Consider the following 16,010-nt stretch of genomic DNA (forward strand, 5'->3'; position numbering starts at 1 on the left):
TGCCATCTCTCACTCTTTGAGGAATTGTTTCTTTGAGCAGGAATCCTTTTTAGCCTGTAATTGCTTTTGCTGTTGTAGCTACCATAGAGGAGGCGAGGAAATGGATGCACTTGGGGAAAGATTGACTAAAGTGACTGCAGATCTCAGGAAAGGAAGTATGAAATGTCAATGAGGAAAGCAGGACTGAATGTCTGACCTGTGAAGCTTCTCTCAAGAGTAACCCCTTTCCCTCTCGCCAAATTTTTAACTACATTACAGAAATTACAATTTAGATTTTTTTCTAGGGCTTTCTTAAAAGTTGAAATTCTCTTTAATGAGGCTCGAAGTAAGTGACAACAGATCAGAGCCATAAAGAATGGGCAGTATAAAAATCCAAATAAACAAACAAACAAATAAACAAACAAACAAATAAATGTTATGTGGACTGCACTGACTCTTCCATTTTCGGTGCCATATTGCATGAAAACCAGCACTAATTTGGACACACCCTGAAGCTACTCTAGGTGACTTGAATCATATGTGGCTCTTCTTTGGTTTTGATCTCAAGTAGTTGCCCCGATTGCAGTCTCTTTCCAGTGGAAATAGACTTTTCAGGTCAACAGCCCAGGGAATGGTGGTACAGGTGGTAATGATTTCCTGTGGAAAACCAGTGCGGTGTAGTGGTTAGAGCCTTGGACTAAGATCTTGGAGGCCCAGGTCTGAATGCCCACTTTGCCTTGGAAGCTTACTGGGTGACCTGGGGCCAGACATACACTCTCAACCTAACCTACCTCACAAGGTTGTGCCTTCCATTAACATAGATTCAAGTGGGGAGCTGTGTTGGTCTGAAGTAGCAGAACAAATTTTGAATCCAATGGCACTGTTAAGACCAACTAAGTTTTAATCAAGGTGTACACTTCCATATACACAACATACTTCATCAGACACCTTGAATAGAACATTGTTTCATAGGGCTGTTGTGAGGATTAAACAGAGGGGAAGAGGACCATACAAGCAGTTTTGGATCCCCATGGGGAGCAGGATAGGGTAGAAATGAAATAAATAAATGTGACCTTGGCTTGCCTATTTATAGCTAACTGGTCTTCAGTAGGAGACTACATCTGAAGGGAGAAGCATCCACTGTTTCTATAACAGTTTTCCACTTCTAAATGCTTCTTCCAGTGGAGCAAAGATCTGGTGACTGGTTTCCTTTGAGCTCAGGTACCCCACCCTTCTCCGTCTGACCTAGTGTCCTCTTGGACAATTCATCCCAGGCAAGTACTTTAGGAAGATAATATGTTGGGGTAGGTGTAATATCCATGGTGTGTCACTTTAGACTAAGAGTCGGTGTGATACCTGCATTCAGCATTTTCGGATCATCAGCCGAGGCTGGTGGTGCGAGCAGTAGTGGTCTCATGTGGCCTGGGCTCCCCTATTTATAGCTGATCAGAGAAGGTGACAAAATTAAAGTAGGTGTTAGAAAGTTCTACCATCTAAAGACCAAGTGAGCATGCTACTGTGTATAACAAGTGGCAAAATTCTCCTCAATAACATTTTGCCTTCCTGGAAATCTTTGGTTAAGAGAAGGCTAGGCAAGGAAAAGGGCTACTATATTCCTCATAGATGTAAATTCTGAATTTTAGGCAGTTTTTGTTTTGTGCCAAGGGAAGAGAACACGGAAAAGTCAATTATAGTGCCCTCCTAAGTAGTGTCACTCTCTTCTAAACCCATTGACTTCAATGGAGTTAGAAGGGGGTAACTCCGTTTAAGATGACACTGTGAATCCTAATAGCCTGGGATTTTTGCTGCTAATTCCACTTATAAAAGAAGTAAAGACATTACCCCCCCCCCCCCCGAAGCCCCAAGTGATCAGTAGGACTATATTGTGTAGCAGTCATGTTACATTAAGTCCTTTAAGCTGCAGTACTTGCGAGGATCTAGAAAAGCAGCCACCATTCCATCATTTCATCTTACCATGACTGGGCAGCTCATCTGTTCAAATTCCTTGTTGTTTTGCTCAAAGTGTTGATAGGAGTCTATGATTACCTACTTTGTACATGCAGAGCTTGTGGCATTCAAATTGGCAGCCTCTAGGTGGCCAATCGTATAGTCTTTCCTGTATAAGGTGCTTCATGTGCCACAGTGGTATTCTCTGGCAGATTGATCCCGCAAAGGGGCATCCACTCACAGGAAATCTGTGCTAAGAAAGGCAACACTAGTGCTTAAGTACTCAATCCAAAGATATTTTAACATATACAAATGTACAGTTATTAAGCTCCCTTAAACAATGTTAGACTACTGGTCCATCTTGCTCAATATTTCAATATAATTTTACATCTGAAATTGTTGGGATGGTTACCATGATTGTTGATTTTCTGGCAGGACATTAGCGGTTTGAGAACCAAACCCTCTATGTGTGTGCATGTACATGTCCCGGAACTTGGAGACTTATTTTCAATAGGGAACCAATTTGCACACCTGGAGCAGTTGTTTTTAAAGATAATGGCACCACATTTGCATAGAATATAGTTCTCCCTCTAATCTAAAGATCCTATCAGTTTAAAGCAGATTGAATAAAGGATGTTGATTTTACTCCCCCCCAAAATAGGTTCATTTGTAATGTGGCAGTAGAAGAGAGTTTTATGGGATACCGTGGACAGCCAAAAAACCAAACAAACCCACAAACAATTAAGTGGCATCTAGAACAAATCAAGTCCGAAGTCTCTAGAAGCTAAAATGCCCAATTGAGGCTATCATACTTTGGTCCCATTATGAGAAGACAAGACTCATGGAAAAGACAGTAATGCTAGGAGAAGCTGAAGGCAGCACAGAAAAAGGAAGACCCAACCTGAGGTGGATTGACTCAATCAAGGAAGCCACAGCACTCAGTTTGCAAGACCTGAACAAGGCTGTAAATAATAGGACATTTTGGAGATCATTAATTCATAGGCTTGGAGATTAATTCATAGGTCAGAACCAATTTGATGGCACTTAATGCACACACACTAAATAGGTGCCTCTTGTCTCCGATGATTCTTTGGGAGGGGAGGGGAAATGGCACCAGCCACCTGTGTGTGCATGTGTGTGCATGTGTGTATATCCCCCCCCCCCGTACTCTTGCAATGACTGACTGATAATAAAAAGATTTTTCCACTGAAGATTCTGTGTTTGCCATCCTTTCTTGTTGTGGTATGTTATTTGTTTCCTTTCATAAAGTGAGGAATGATTATGTGATTAAGGCCTATAGGGGACTTGGGGGAGAGGCGTGGAAGGATGGTTTTTGAAACCAAATTACACCAACATTACATGAAAGAGCACCCAAGTTTCAAGGAATAGGACTGGGGGTCCAGGTGTATGAGCCCCTGAGCATTGTGCCCCAGGGATCCCACTTGCAAAATAAGATAAGGCTTTGCCCCCACAAAGCAGAAAGAGGGAAAGGAACTAGTCCCTGTGCCTGGCTGAACCCAACCAGGAGCCACCTTCCCTGAGCCACTTCTAGGGGAAGAATCAAAAGAAAAGATGCCTGATGGGAAGCACCCAAACATGAAAAAATGACATGGATTTTTCAAATGGGCAGGTATTTCTGTACTGCCTAGGAGTTCTAGATTTGGATAACTGTTCTAGAAAATTGTAGTGATGACCCAAAACGTGTATATTTTCAGCTCAGGATTTCCTGAATGCACACCTGTAGTCAGTATTACCCAATACAGCTAGCAGGCATTCTTCAGAGTCTCAGATGGGACAAAATGTTTCCCAGCATCTGCAGCTGCAACAGGATGTGGCACCCTATTGAACCTGAGACCTTCTGCAAGTAAAATGCATGCTCTACTGCTGAATCATGTCCCCTTCACAGAAAGGGTCCCAGAACGGGTCCCTGCAGGGGCAAGAAACTTCATTTGGTCACTTTCTGAATTTTGCCTTCATTCCCCCCTCCCCCAAGCATAAAGAATGCAGACAGGGAGTGGTGTTTACATGGCGTTACAAGGCAATAGTGAATAAACTTTTGGAACAGATGTTGAGATAGCTGAAATAGATATCTATTTTCAGGCATTCGCAAAATTCTTTTGTCATGCTCTCTTTCACATCGGCATGTCATGTTCACCAATTTAACAATCCTTGGGTTATGTACAAGATGATTGTAGAAAGCAACATCTGGAGCTTTTGTTTTTGACTTCTGGAGCAAATATCTTTTATATTAAAATTATTTTTCATTCTCATCATAATCATGCAGTTCTGATAGCTAGCGGTGATACCACAAAGAAGGAAGCACTAACTCTGCTGGCTCACCCCTGAGATCTGTTGGGGTGTCGGGGCCTATGTGGATCTGCTGTCCCTGGAGGCTGATCTGTTGGTTTCAGTGGAAGGGCCTGATCCATTTGAGCTCTGCTTTGGGTATGAAGACTAAAATGAATAGGGATGACAAATGCATGAAAGAACATGCATGTTAGAATTATATATGTATATGTATATGTATATATATATAAAAATTTAGAAATGGTCCCATTCTGTCTACATCCATACCCTGGTGCGTCTCACTCAGAAGGTCTGCCTCCCCATGGAAATCAATATGGGATTCTTTTCTGGGCACATACTTGAGTCAGGGACATCAAAGCAGCGTGCAAACATTTAATCCCCCCAGTGTTTTCCCTTCTTCATTCATTTTCCTTGGGAAGCCGTCATAAAAGAAACTCGCCTTTTTGGTATAAGCTTAACATGGTATTGGAAATCAGTTGTTTAAAATAGAATGTAAATAATTTTACCCCCTCTCCAAAACGTTTTTCCCCCTATCATCACAATAAGGTGTGTGTTTTTAATTTGTCATAAAGTCCTTAGCACTTATTGTAAAACTGTGTGCTGAATCCTTACCCTAAACCAAATCTTACTGAATCTGAAAGTTTTTCCTCTATTAAAAAAACTCTGTAGTTGTTCCCTAAGGATATATGTAAAGTTTTTGTGAGAGGAAGGCTTTGATGGCTACTATTCAAAGAGGAAATCAGATCTGCAGAAAATTAACACTTCAAAATGATTTATGAAATGTCAAAGAATTAAAGTTAATCTCAAATTTGTGCAGCATTGTCTCTGGCATGGACTGGCTAAGAGACAGATGCCATAAGTTTCCAATAAAAAAATCATTTGGATTTATTACAGGCTAACAGCTCTGTGACAGGCATTCACCTATGAAAGGGAGAGGGAGAGAGAGAGAGAGAGATTAAGAGACCAAGAGGGAGAAAGTGAGACGGAATGAGAAGAGAAGAGCGGGAGGCTCTCGATGACCTAGTTCTAAGTTAGCAGTGTAATAGCTGACTGTTGACTACAACATAGATCCTGGTGAGAAGCAGTCGAGAGAACGGGAGGAGGCAGGAGTCCCAAACAAACAGGTGAGTCACAACTGTCTGAAGTTAGCAATTAATTGTAGATGGTTGTAATGTGACAGGAGCGTTGTTTAACTGGTCATCGTAATCTTCATTTAACAGCTGGGTCACCATCAAACAGTGATACTCCTCCTGAAAGCACTAGAAAGGAAATACATGGATTCTAAAATAGCCCCTCAAATAGCATCTGAATTCAGTCATGTGTGTGCATGTATATGTTTGCGTATTGGGTGTGGGTGTGATATGGAATGGGGTATAAGGGATGAGGGAGGTCCTTTCAGGGTAGTTACTTGCTGTTATTTCTAATGTTTTTCTGGTCAGCGTTATGGATAGCTCTGTGACTTTGTGTAGGAGGTCCTATATTTGTTTCTTGGGGTCCTGATTAGAGAGGATTTTCCTTGGGGAAGTTTGAGCTGCCAAGCAGTGGAAGACGACTACTTGAGAAACACAGAAACTCACTTTTAACTCAGAATGTGAAGTAGGACTGGAGCTCCTCCCTAGACTGAGTAGCATCAGGATGTTATTTCAGGCATAGGTATCTTATGAGAAAAAGATAGAAAGCTATAAAATGGAGATTCCCCCCCCCCCAAAAAAAGGAAACAAGTTGTCTGTCTTGCAAGCGTTGAGGTTTACACATTCTGTGGCTGTACTAGTGCTCATAATACAGTGCACTCAAGTCCCACTGAAATCAGTGGCATTCAAACACATGAAACTGAGCCGATTTGCAGCCTAAATGAGCAACATGTCACCGTTTCCCCTTCCCGATTTCAGAGCATGTGAGAAAAGAGCTGTCCTCAAAATCAGAAACTTCCTGCTATATTGACATTTTTGAAAGATGTTAACTCCATGCATGCCAGGCAACATGGTGTCCTCAGTATTTCGAAACCGGCTGTTAAATTTAGCTAGAGCGAGAAGCCGTCTGATGAGGCGCGGTGACCATATATGGTTATACGGAGCAAGTGGTGTGGACCATACTTTCTGTGCCCATTGCGATTCACGGAGCATCAAGATGGCTTTCTTTAGAAAAAGGAGAAAAGAGGATGGATTTAGCAGGCCTTTGAAGTATCCCTACCTAGATGGTGTCCCCATACTGGATTTTGGCTATCCTTCTAGTATTTTGGTAGAAGGGGACAGCAGAATCTGATTCCTGACCACAAAAGTAGCAAGTGCCGAGTGGAAGTCCTAAGAGCAAGGAGTGCAAGGACGAGGTGTGAATATCATATTCAAAAGCAAAACATGCTCCTGTCTAAGTTGCTATCAAGTTGACAAGTACCACAGGTCAATCATTTAAATCATTTTTAAATGGAACAGCTGAAGTTTGGGGCATCACAGAGAGTAAAGATGCTAATTTATCGCTTGCTGTGTTCTATGCTTGCAGCATTAGATTTTAATCCCTGCTGAACAGAAGACAAACAGAAACTCTACCTTCTACTTAGGATGCCAGAATGAGAAGAGGACTTAGAGGGCAGGAGACATGCTAGAGTTCAAGAATTCTTGAGCTATGCTGCTGGTCCCTAAATTGCCCTTTAGCCATCTGTGTCTCAGGAATGCTTCTGAACTGCAGTACCTTCTACTGGAATCAGTGTCAAAAGCATGCTGTCACTCTTGTGTAGAAAATAAGCACAAAGGCCTCAGTGAAAGCATATATATTTGCTGGTTGTAGCCAACAGGCTTGAACCACTGGGTTTTGGATCAAGTCTGGACCTAAAGAGTCATCTCTCATCTCAAAAGCCTCAGGAACCTAGACAAAGACTGACAGCTTTCCCCACAGCCGAACTGGACAAAGGGCAGGACTTCCTTCTCCCCAACATCACTTGCAACTAACTCCCCTGTGTCTAGGCTGATAACGATCACTGCCAATTGATATTTGCATTTCTGAGATGGCTATGCACAGCGATTGACCCAATTCATATCATAACTTCTGTGAACCAGCTCCCATAATGAAAATTAAAAACTTGCGCCATCTCATCTAATTTAGGCAGCCAAGTGAGACTTTTGCAAGGCAGTATCTGCTGCAATACTATGCATAATGAGAGGCAGTGTGGTGCAGTGGTTGGAGAGCAGCAGCTTCTAATCTGCAGAACTGGCTTTGATTCCCCACTCTTCCACCTACCGCCTGCTGGGTGACCTTTAGCCAGTCACAGCTGTTCTCAAAAAGCAGTTTTCCCAGAGTTCTCTCAACCCCACCTACCTCACAGGTTGTCTGTTCTGGGAAGAGGAAGGGCAAGGTGTTTGTAATTCCTTTGGATATTGAAAACCAAGGTATAAAAAACATCTCTATCTTTTATAAGTAGCTAGGAAGGTGTCCCTCAAGATCTGTAGCCCACTAGCTCCATGAAAGCTAAAGCCTTGTTTCTTTAAATCTAATGCTGATTTTCAGTAGAGCTCCTAGTGGGGAACATATTGGTCTCACCATGCTGAATGCATTGACTTGGTATTTTTTTGTGGGAATGCTGTGCAAAGCTGGAAGTTAAATGATTTTGAAGATCCTTCTTTAAATGGTTTATGCCCATATATTCCTGACTGTCATATCCCATAAAAGTGCCATGAAGCTGAAATCATGATCCTCTCTCTCACAGCTATCAAAGTGCATGCCGTGGACCAGTGGAGTCAAAAGCTGGCTGATCAGTGACTGGAACCTGATGGTGGTTTCATGTTCTGTAGACAGAGAGAATTAGAGGCAGCATGAGGATCATACATCGCTTTCACTTGGCATTCCATATGGAAAAATTCCAGTTTGTTTCTTGCTGTCCATGTGCCATAAGGACAGAGATGAGTTCCACATTTGACTGTTGTCTGGAAGTTAGCAATAATGGAGGGAGGCAAGAATCTAACCTCTGCCCAAGGGTGCTGTTCAATTTAATCCTTGGATGAAGGAGGAAGACATGATGCTCCCTGTGGCAGTTCTCCCTTCACTCCTTTTTCACTGACCATGGCAAGAGGATTGATGGTCATGTGGAAGTAATGTACTGAAATCCACCAGTGCTACTAAATTCACGTGGCAGCATCCTGATATTTCACTGCTTTTTGGTGGCACACAAGAATTTAAAGGTAATTTGGAGGAAGGCGAGGTCTGAAATGGAAGGCCGGTCTTTCCAAAGACTATGGCTTTGGAAGGTTTTAAATTAACAGGCTATCTGTAGGAGATGCTGGTCCCATTTGGTGCCTCAGAGCTGAAATGGGAAGGGGGAGGGTAACAGAAGAGCCCTGTTTGTGAACATCTCAACGTGGAGCGGAAAAACCCCTCTGTTCAAAGGACTTTTCTGGATGGTAAATCTTCTATGACCAGAAATGCTACTGATGTCACATGCAGTGACAGCCTTATTGCTGTCCACATAATGAAGAAAAAAGCCACGTAGCCCATGGATAACTTTGTATTTAAACATACTTTTGGGATTAGATAGATTCATTTGCAGCAAAGAATAAGTATAGCATAGTGGTTAAGAGTGGCATCGTCTAATCTGGCGAGCTGGGTTTGATTCCCCACTCCTCCACATGCAGCCAGCTGGGTGACCTTGGGCTAGTCACAGTCCAGTTATAGCTGTGCTTACAGAATAGCTTCTCTCAGAGCTCTCTCAGTCCTAGCTTCTCACAGGATGCCTGTTGTGGGGAGAGGAAGGGACAGCGATTGTAAGTTGCTTTGATGTTCCTTCGTGTAATGAAACGTGGGGTATAAAAGTCAAGTCATCTTCATCTAAGGAAGGGAAAACTTGGCACCATGCAGAGGGTGCTTGTAACAGTGAACCAAGTAAAACATTAATTAATTCAGCTAGCTGTGGTTTTCCGGGAACCACTTTGGAGGTTTCACTATTGGCTGTTAAGCTGATAAGGATGTTTTGGGTATATGGTAGCCCAATATGCACATTTCTTGCTTAGCTTACTGTATTAGGTAGCCTTATGTGTCTAACAGTTCAAGCCTAAGAACCCTTCCTGGGGAGCAGACCCCACAGAATGGACCGGAATAAGAATCTGAGTAGACATGCTAAGGACGGTGGGAAGGAGGCTCTTATCAGGACAACTATTATTTAGTTTAGTTTTATTTATATTTATTATTATTGGATTTTTATACCACCCCTACTCCCATAAAGGCTCAGGGCGGTTTACAACATGGACACAGTTTATAATCTTGTTTCAGTTTTTGTTAATAAGAACTTTAAGCTGGCATGCCCTCATTCGTTTGGTGCAAACTACACTCAAATGTCAGGAAGAAAAAAATAAGGACTTATTTCACACCACAGGCCGTTGATTTGCAGAACTCACTGCTATGAGAAGTGGTGGATTTTAAAAGGGGATTGTCCAGATATATGAAGGACAGGTTCATCACTGCTGATTGGTCTTTATAACTGAATGAGCCCTTCAGGATACAGAACCACACTGATTGCCAGATGCTGGACAGAGGTCAGCACTGAAGGCTTGGGTGTTCCTGGTAGCATCTGATTGGCCCTTGTTGGAAACAGGATGTTGAGCTAAATGGTCCACTGCTTTAGTTCAATACAGTTATTTTTTTCTTGAGGAGCCTTTCACTATGAAGTTGTGTAGCAGTCACACACACAAGAAATGCAATACACATCAGAACTTTCTCTTTGAAGAGGTCCCTGGACTTCAGTTCTTTCAGGTTTTAAGTTTTTAATTCATTGCATGAGTAAACATGGCCACCTCATGAGAAGGAAGGACTCCCTGGAGAAGAGCCTAATGCTGGGAGCAATTGAGGGCAAAAGAAGAAGGGGACAACAGAGAATGAGGTGGCTGGATGGAGTCACTGAAGCAGTCAGTGTGAGCTTAAAGGGACTCCGGGGAATGGTAGAGGACAGGAAGGCCTGGAGGATTATTGTCCTTGGGGTCGTGATGGGTCGGACACGACTTCACAACTAACAATAACAACAGTGAGTAAATGTAGATCATCCTCATCTTCCAATTCACCTAAGTTGAATTCATCACCATTCTCAAGGTTAGCCCTTGTGTTCTTCCTCTGGCATGCTAGTTTTCAGTCTTCATTGGGCTTGTCTAAATTGGAATAACTATTTATTCTCTTTTCCCACACTTAGCACATAGATCTAGTTCACAAGCATATGGTTTGTAGACTATGTCATAAGAAACCTTGACAGTCTTCAATAGACATTTTACACATTCTTTAGACTTAGTGGTTTATACTTGAATTTCACATGCCATTCCAAAACCTCTTTACAATATCAACACAGACCTTCGTGTGGTTTTGCATTGATTTTCTTGCATTGGGTAGGGTAATACTACTAGTATCATCCTTATTGTTTCTGAAGACCTCCATGTTCTCCTGCTGCTGCTGGGATCATGCATGAACCGCATTTCCTCTTTGAGACCTCATTCTCCACATGCTCCCACCTGGAAATAAAATCTGTGTGATCTGTATGTGGAAGGAGTTGTATATTGCAACAACCCCATGTAAGTACAATGCTTCCATGTGCTCATATTTCTCTGAGGGCTGCTGCTTCATCAAGGATCAGGTGCTGATTTGTCCAAGGTATTTGCATAGCACTTTTCAAACCTACTTCAAAGCAACTTAAACAAGGCAACTTCCTCAATTAAAATACAATAAAATAATAGCCTTCTAATGCAATGTCAAATTTAGCAGCATGCCCGCATTCTGCCCCAGCTGCTGAAGAACCCTGGTTAACCGAGTGTCCGTTGAACAACAAGATTGTTATACCTATTCTGCTGGGCAGACTGCCTAAAAGTCTACAGTAATAGAGTTTAGAAGCTATCACTGTTGTTTCCATTATGAAATTCTCTCATAATGAAATTCTTTCATAATAGTTTTATGATTCCATAATCTACCTTGAGGCTCATTAAGAAAGGCAGACAGTAACTGAAGTAAATAATAAGGATCTACTTCCCAAACTTTTTTTTAAATTAAACTTGTTTGCCCAGACTACAGCAGTTTTCTGAAGGGCAGCACTTCACCATTATAAGAATGAATGATGACCAAGCTTCATGGAAGAAAAGGGAACTGACAGAAAGACGTCGTGGGGGTGGGGGTGGCTAAACCTGTTCCTTGCCTCTTGTGAGTTCAGTAATTAAGAATCCAACCTGCTTCTTCTGGCACAGTCCAATCTTGGCTTCTGCATCTTGATCACCCTAAAGTGTGTTAGGAAATTATTTTTTTTATAAGTGAGGATCTGCAGCAGAAGCCCTGTACAATCATTACAGCAAAGGCAGGTATATGTGTTTGTGAGAAAAAGTACATTCACTTTAAAAATAAAACTGGGTTCAGTATCTGAATAACACAAGGTTAAAATAGCATGTACATTTGCATGTAACTGAAGGCTAATTCAATATAAGTACAAAAGACATCTTGTATACAGCTTGTACACATGTTTACTATAATGTGTGCACATGGCTAAAATTTTGCAGGGTACTAGTCTTAGTAGACCATACATTGAACATGAGTCAGCAGTGTGACTAGGTGGCTAAAAAGGCAAATGGGATTTTGGGCTGTATCAGATGGGTTATCTTGCCACTTTTCCCCATTAAGCCCTAAAAATTCCTTCTGACTGATTGCCCCACAGCTTTGCAAAGATGGATTATGGGTCTTGGATTCTCCAGAACAGCAGTCCTTACCATTATAAGGCTATGCACAGAAAGTCTGGCAGGGCACGGCCTGGTTGTTTTAGGGATTTTCTTTCTCTGCTGGATTTAGAAGAAGAAGAAGAAGAAGAGTTGGTTCTTATATGCCGCTTTTCCCTACCCGAAGGAGGCTCAAAGCGGCTTACAGTCGCCTTCCCATTCCTCTCCCCACAACAGACACCCTGTGGGGTGGGTGAGGCTGAGAGAGCCCTGATATCACTGCCCAGTCAGAACAGCTTTATCAGTGCCGTGGCGAGCCCAAGGTCACCCAGCTGGTTGCATGTGGGGGAGCGCAGAATCGAACCCGGCATGCCAGATTAGAAGTCCGCACTCCTAACCATTACACCAAACTGGCTCTCATTTATGTGGAAAATCATATTTTTTCACACAGTGGGAATCCTCTAGGCAAGCCTAGCCCCTCTTATCTTATTTTATTTTCGCCTATCCCCAAATGACTATGTATTGTAGCTGTTTGGGCATGCAAGCTCTCGCAAAGAATTCCCCCCTGCAGGTTTTCAAAACAGTTCCTTAAAAAAACTTCATAAAGTGATTTCCACCTAGTCATGATAGCTTATGAATGATTTATCTGATGGAAGAGACATACAGGGGTTGTTCTGATGATGATCCATTCACAAAGACTGCAGAACATTTCTTCAATGTTATTTATTTCTGCCCCACTTTTCTCTCCACTGAGGACTCAAAGTGGCATACAGCACTACTCTTTCCTCTTCCACTCTATCCTCACAACAACAAGCCTGTGAGGCAGCTTGGGCTGGGAGAGATCAATGGAACATCCCAGCAGCATACATTGTGGTGTAGGAGAGTCTAACACAAGGCTCCCATATCCCAGTCTGACTCTCTGATGCAGTCTCCATGCCGGCTCTGCATAACCTGGGACCATTGATCAATATGATTTGTGCATCAGTTTCAAACGAAAGGCATGAAAGTGACTTAAAGAAAATGAAAGATTTTTTTTTTAAAGAAATGAAGTGCCAGCAACCAGGTGAAAGAAAAAGCAGTGACCCGGGCCAGGTATGGAATGGAATGGAACAAAACTTAAAGGGCAACAGACTCATAACTATCTCAGCTAGATTCTGACTTGTCTGTCCAGTGCCACCTAGTGGTTTCGTACCTTAGGGACAGCAGCCATGTCCTCTGCTTTTAAAAAGGCAACTGGGAACTACAGTAGCTCCAAAGGTAAAACACTGGACAAGTCCCTGTCTAGTGTGGGAAGGGGGAAAGGGATGCAATCAGTCATTTTCTTCAGTGGAACTGCACTTTCAGGAACTTCTTGTCACTTCAGGCTTCCTACAGACACACAAGAGTTCTTCCTTCGTATTATAATTGTGGGTTCAGCAAGACCCAGACACTCAGCTTCAAACAGCCAGTAAATTGATTGGAACAAGAAAACACTGAATACCGATAACCTGAACTGTTGGACTTATATACATTCTTGAATCTCCTGCCAAGACATGTCATTGACTGTTATGAGAGGCCTGTGATTGGTCCATAAAGTCTGTCTAGTGATTGGCTAAAACCCTGGGGCCTGCAAATCCCTTGCAACGGTTCAGGATGTCAGTCTCAGCTCCCAACCTTAAGGTCTCCTTGTGTCCACAAACACAACCCTTCAGGCCCCTAGGAATGATCTTTCTGCAAGTTGGAAAAGGCTGTGAGAACAGAGAGCAATACGGAACATCAGTGTTCTGTGCCCATATTGGTAAGATACACCCCAATCAGGGCCAGCATCAGAATACACTGAGATGGCGAAGAGTGTCTGGCAGGGCTGCTACTGCTGATGCCCCCTGCACACTCACTTGCTAGTGCTTAACAGCCCGCCCTTCCTTCTGCAAGCTCTGCCCCCAGTGCCTCTAGGAAAAGAGCTGCAGGGACTTGGAACGTGGGCAGTGGAAGGACTTGTGAGCAGGCAACAGAAGAACACCCAAACATGTGTAGGCATGCAGGTGAAAGGGAAGGAAAGAAGCGCACAAGCAGGGGAGCTGGTGATGGACAATGGACGGAAGGGAGGCCCTGGGAGCTTTCTGTCCAAGGTCCGCAAAAGCTGGAACCAGCCCTGACACCAATCTTAGCCCAGTTGGTCCATTACTCAGCTGTATATTATTTTCTGGTGGTACTGGCTTGTTGGGCTCACTACCTCCAGAAATGTTGCTGCCCCCAAATGTAGGCCCTCTCCAGGGTATTCCCACAGATCTTCAGGGATTGCTCAGCCCAGAGATAACAGGGAAGGTCAGGGATGGGAGCAGGCATTCAGGAAAACATGCTGGGTTTGCACGGGGCAGAGGTGGGCACTGGAGATGCATTTGTGTGCTTGAACATGACGAATAATATTTTGGGCGACTGGGCAATGCCATGGAATGATCTTAAAATAAAAGCCTGCAAAAGGCCATTCAAGTGGAGCTGGCATTTCTGGAGAGTGGCTGTGTTTGACAATTGCTTGTGGTGCTGGTCAGCATCACAGTTCCCCTAGGACTGGAACTTTAGGGTCTTTGGATTTTCCAGGTCATTTTTGGTCTGTGCAAGGTGGGCAAAAGCCTGCAAAGGGCTGCTGATCTCACCACCTGCTGGTGGGGGCCCCAGAAAACAAACCATGGAGTAGTTTAAAAACAAGACCTTGAAAATTCCAAGAGTTAGGATTTCTCTACAGTTGCTAAAGGCCATCATTCTTTATTTGCAGGTGGACTTATCAGACTGCACTCCTGAGCTGCACTTGTCTACAGAAGAGCCATGGCAGGCCAGAGAGGTGGTGAGAGTCACCAACAAATGTCAATGCTATAAATCTTGCTGTTTTTGTCTAATACTATCTTATGTTATGATTTTTCTTGGGTGATTGGTTCTGGCCTTTGAATAGCAGGAGCTAGATGTTTTTCTGTCATAGTTCTCAGGTTTATCAGAAGAATTCCTAATTGCTGAGTTTCCAAAATCCAAGGAGCTAGTAGACATGGTGCAAACTAGAGATATACCCCATTCCAGGGTTGCCAAGTCCCCATTGGCCACCAGCAGAGAATGGGGCATGTGGCTGCCAGATCCAGGATGGGAAGCTCCTGGAGATTTGGAGATGGAGCCAGGGGAAGGATAGGAACCATAGTGGGGTACAATGCCATAGAGTCCACCCAACAAAACATCCATTTCCTCCAGGGGAGCTGATCTCCGTAGTGTGGATATGAGCTATAGTTTGGGGGATTTCTCAAGTTCCACCTGGTGGTTGGCATCCCTACTCAAGGCCTATCTACACCTAAGAATCACAGCCCTGTCAAATGCATGTTTAATGCCTCACTGATTCAAAACAGGGTTCCTCCCCAGTAAGCATTCACAACAGAACTGTAAAGTAAGGATGCCATGAAATCAAACTGGATGCTGATACTGTGCCTCCTTTGTACTGAAAACGCCTTGTACTTCATGACCAGTTTCTGATGCTTCAAAGGGTTCCCTGCTCCTTCCCCAAGCTTCCCTCAATGCCTAAAACTCTGTTCAGACTCCAAATGTCCATGTAAACACCATGGAGAAGTTGGAGCATGTGATATGACTAGATGTGAGGTTACTGTGGAGCTCCCCAATAAGCAGACTCTCTGGCTGAAGAAATCTCTTTATTGACCTATTGTGCACAGGGCAGAAAGGCCCCCTCCTGGACCTGGCCTGAATCAGGGCCTTGGATGGCCTGCAGCAAGGGAACACAAATTATTCAACATTCCCTGTCTTCCTGCGACAGGCAGCAGAGGCCCAGATCAGGCAGGCCTCTCCCACACCTATGGGTCCTGCAGGAACACAAAATGCCCCATTTGGGGACATACACTCCCTACAGCTGTCCTTGACCTGCAATCTAGCTGCAGCATTCTGCATGAAATTGTTGTTTCTGACCATTCTTCAAAGGTAGTGCATTGCAAAAGTTTAAGGCATGAATCACAGGGATAGATCAGGCTGACCCAGAGTCTCTGAAGGTCAGAGGAAAACAATTCTGCAATCACTTTAGTCTTTAAAACCTAAGAATCAGAAAAACTGGCAGCTTAGAGGAAATGAAATTTGAGCTGTTGTTCACTTCTCGAT

General features: G+C 43.3%; 1 protein-coding gene across 4 annotated transcripts in view; it reads left to right on the plus strand.

The window, feature by feature from the left end:
* Positions 1–5,154: 5,154 nt before the first annotated feature.
* IGFN1 (immunoglobulin like and fibronectin type III domain containing 1) overlaps positions 5,155–16,010 on the plus strand; it is a 50,193-nt gene continuing 39,337 nt past the window's right edge. For 3 of the 4 annotated variants that reach the window (XM_077335014.1, XM_077335012.1, XM_077335015.1), the window contains exons 1-2: positions 5,155–5,357; positions 14,644–14,712. In XM_077335014.1, the coding sequence (XP_077191129.1) occupies positions 14,694–14,712 (19 nt within the window). In that variant the 5' untranslated portion in view covers positions 5,155–5,357; positions 14,644–14,693. The remainder of the gene's footprint in view (positions 5,358–14,643; positions 14,713–16,010) is intronic. The other variant, XM_077335013.1, reaches the window with a different exon arrangement.

This window comes from Paroedura picta, chromosome 4, assembly GCF_049243985.1.
Source record: "Paroedura picta isolate Pp20150507F chromosome 4, Ppicta_v3.0, whole genome shotgun sequence".
Taxonomy (NCBI): domain Eukaryota; kingdom Metazoa; phylum Chordata; class Lepidosauria; order Squamata; family Gekkonidae; genus Paroedura; species Paroedura picta.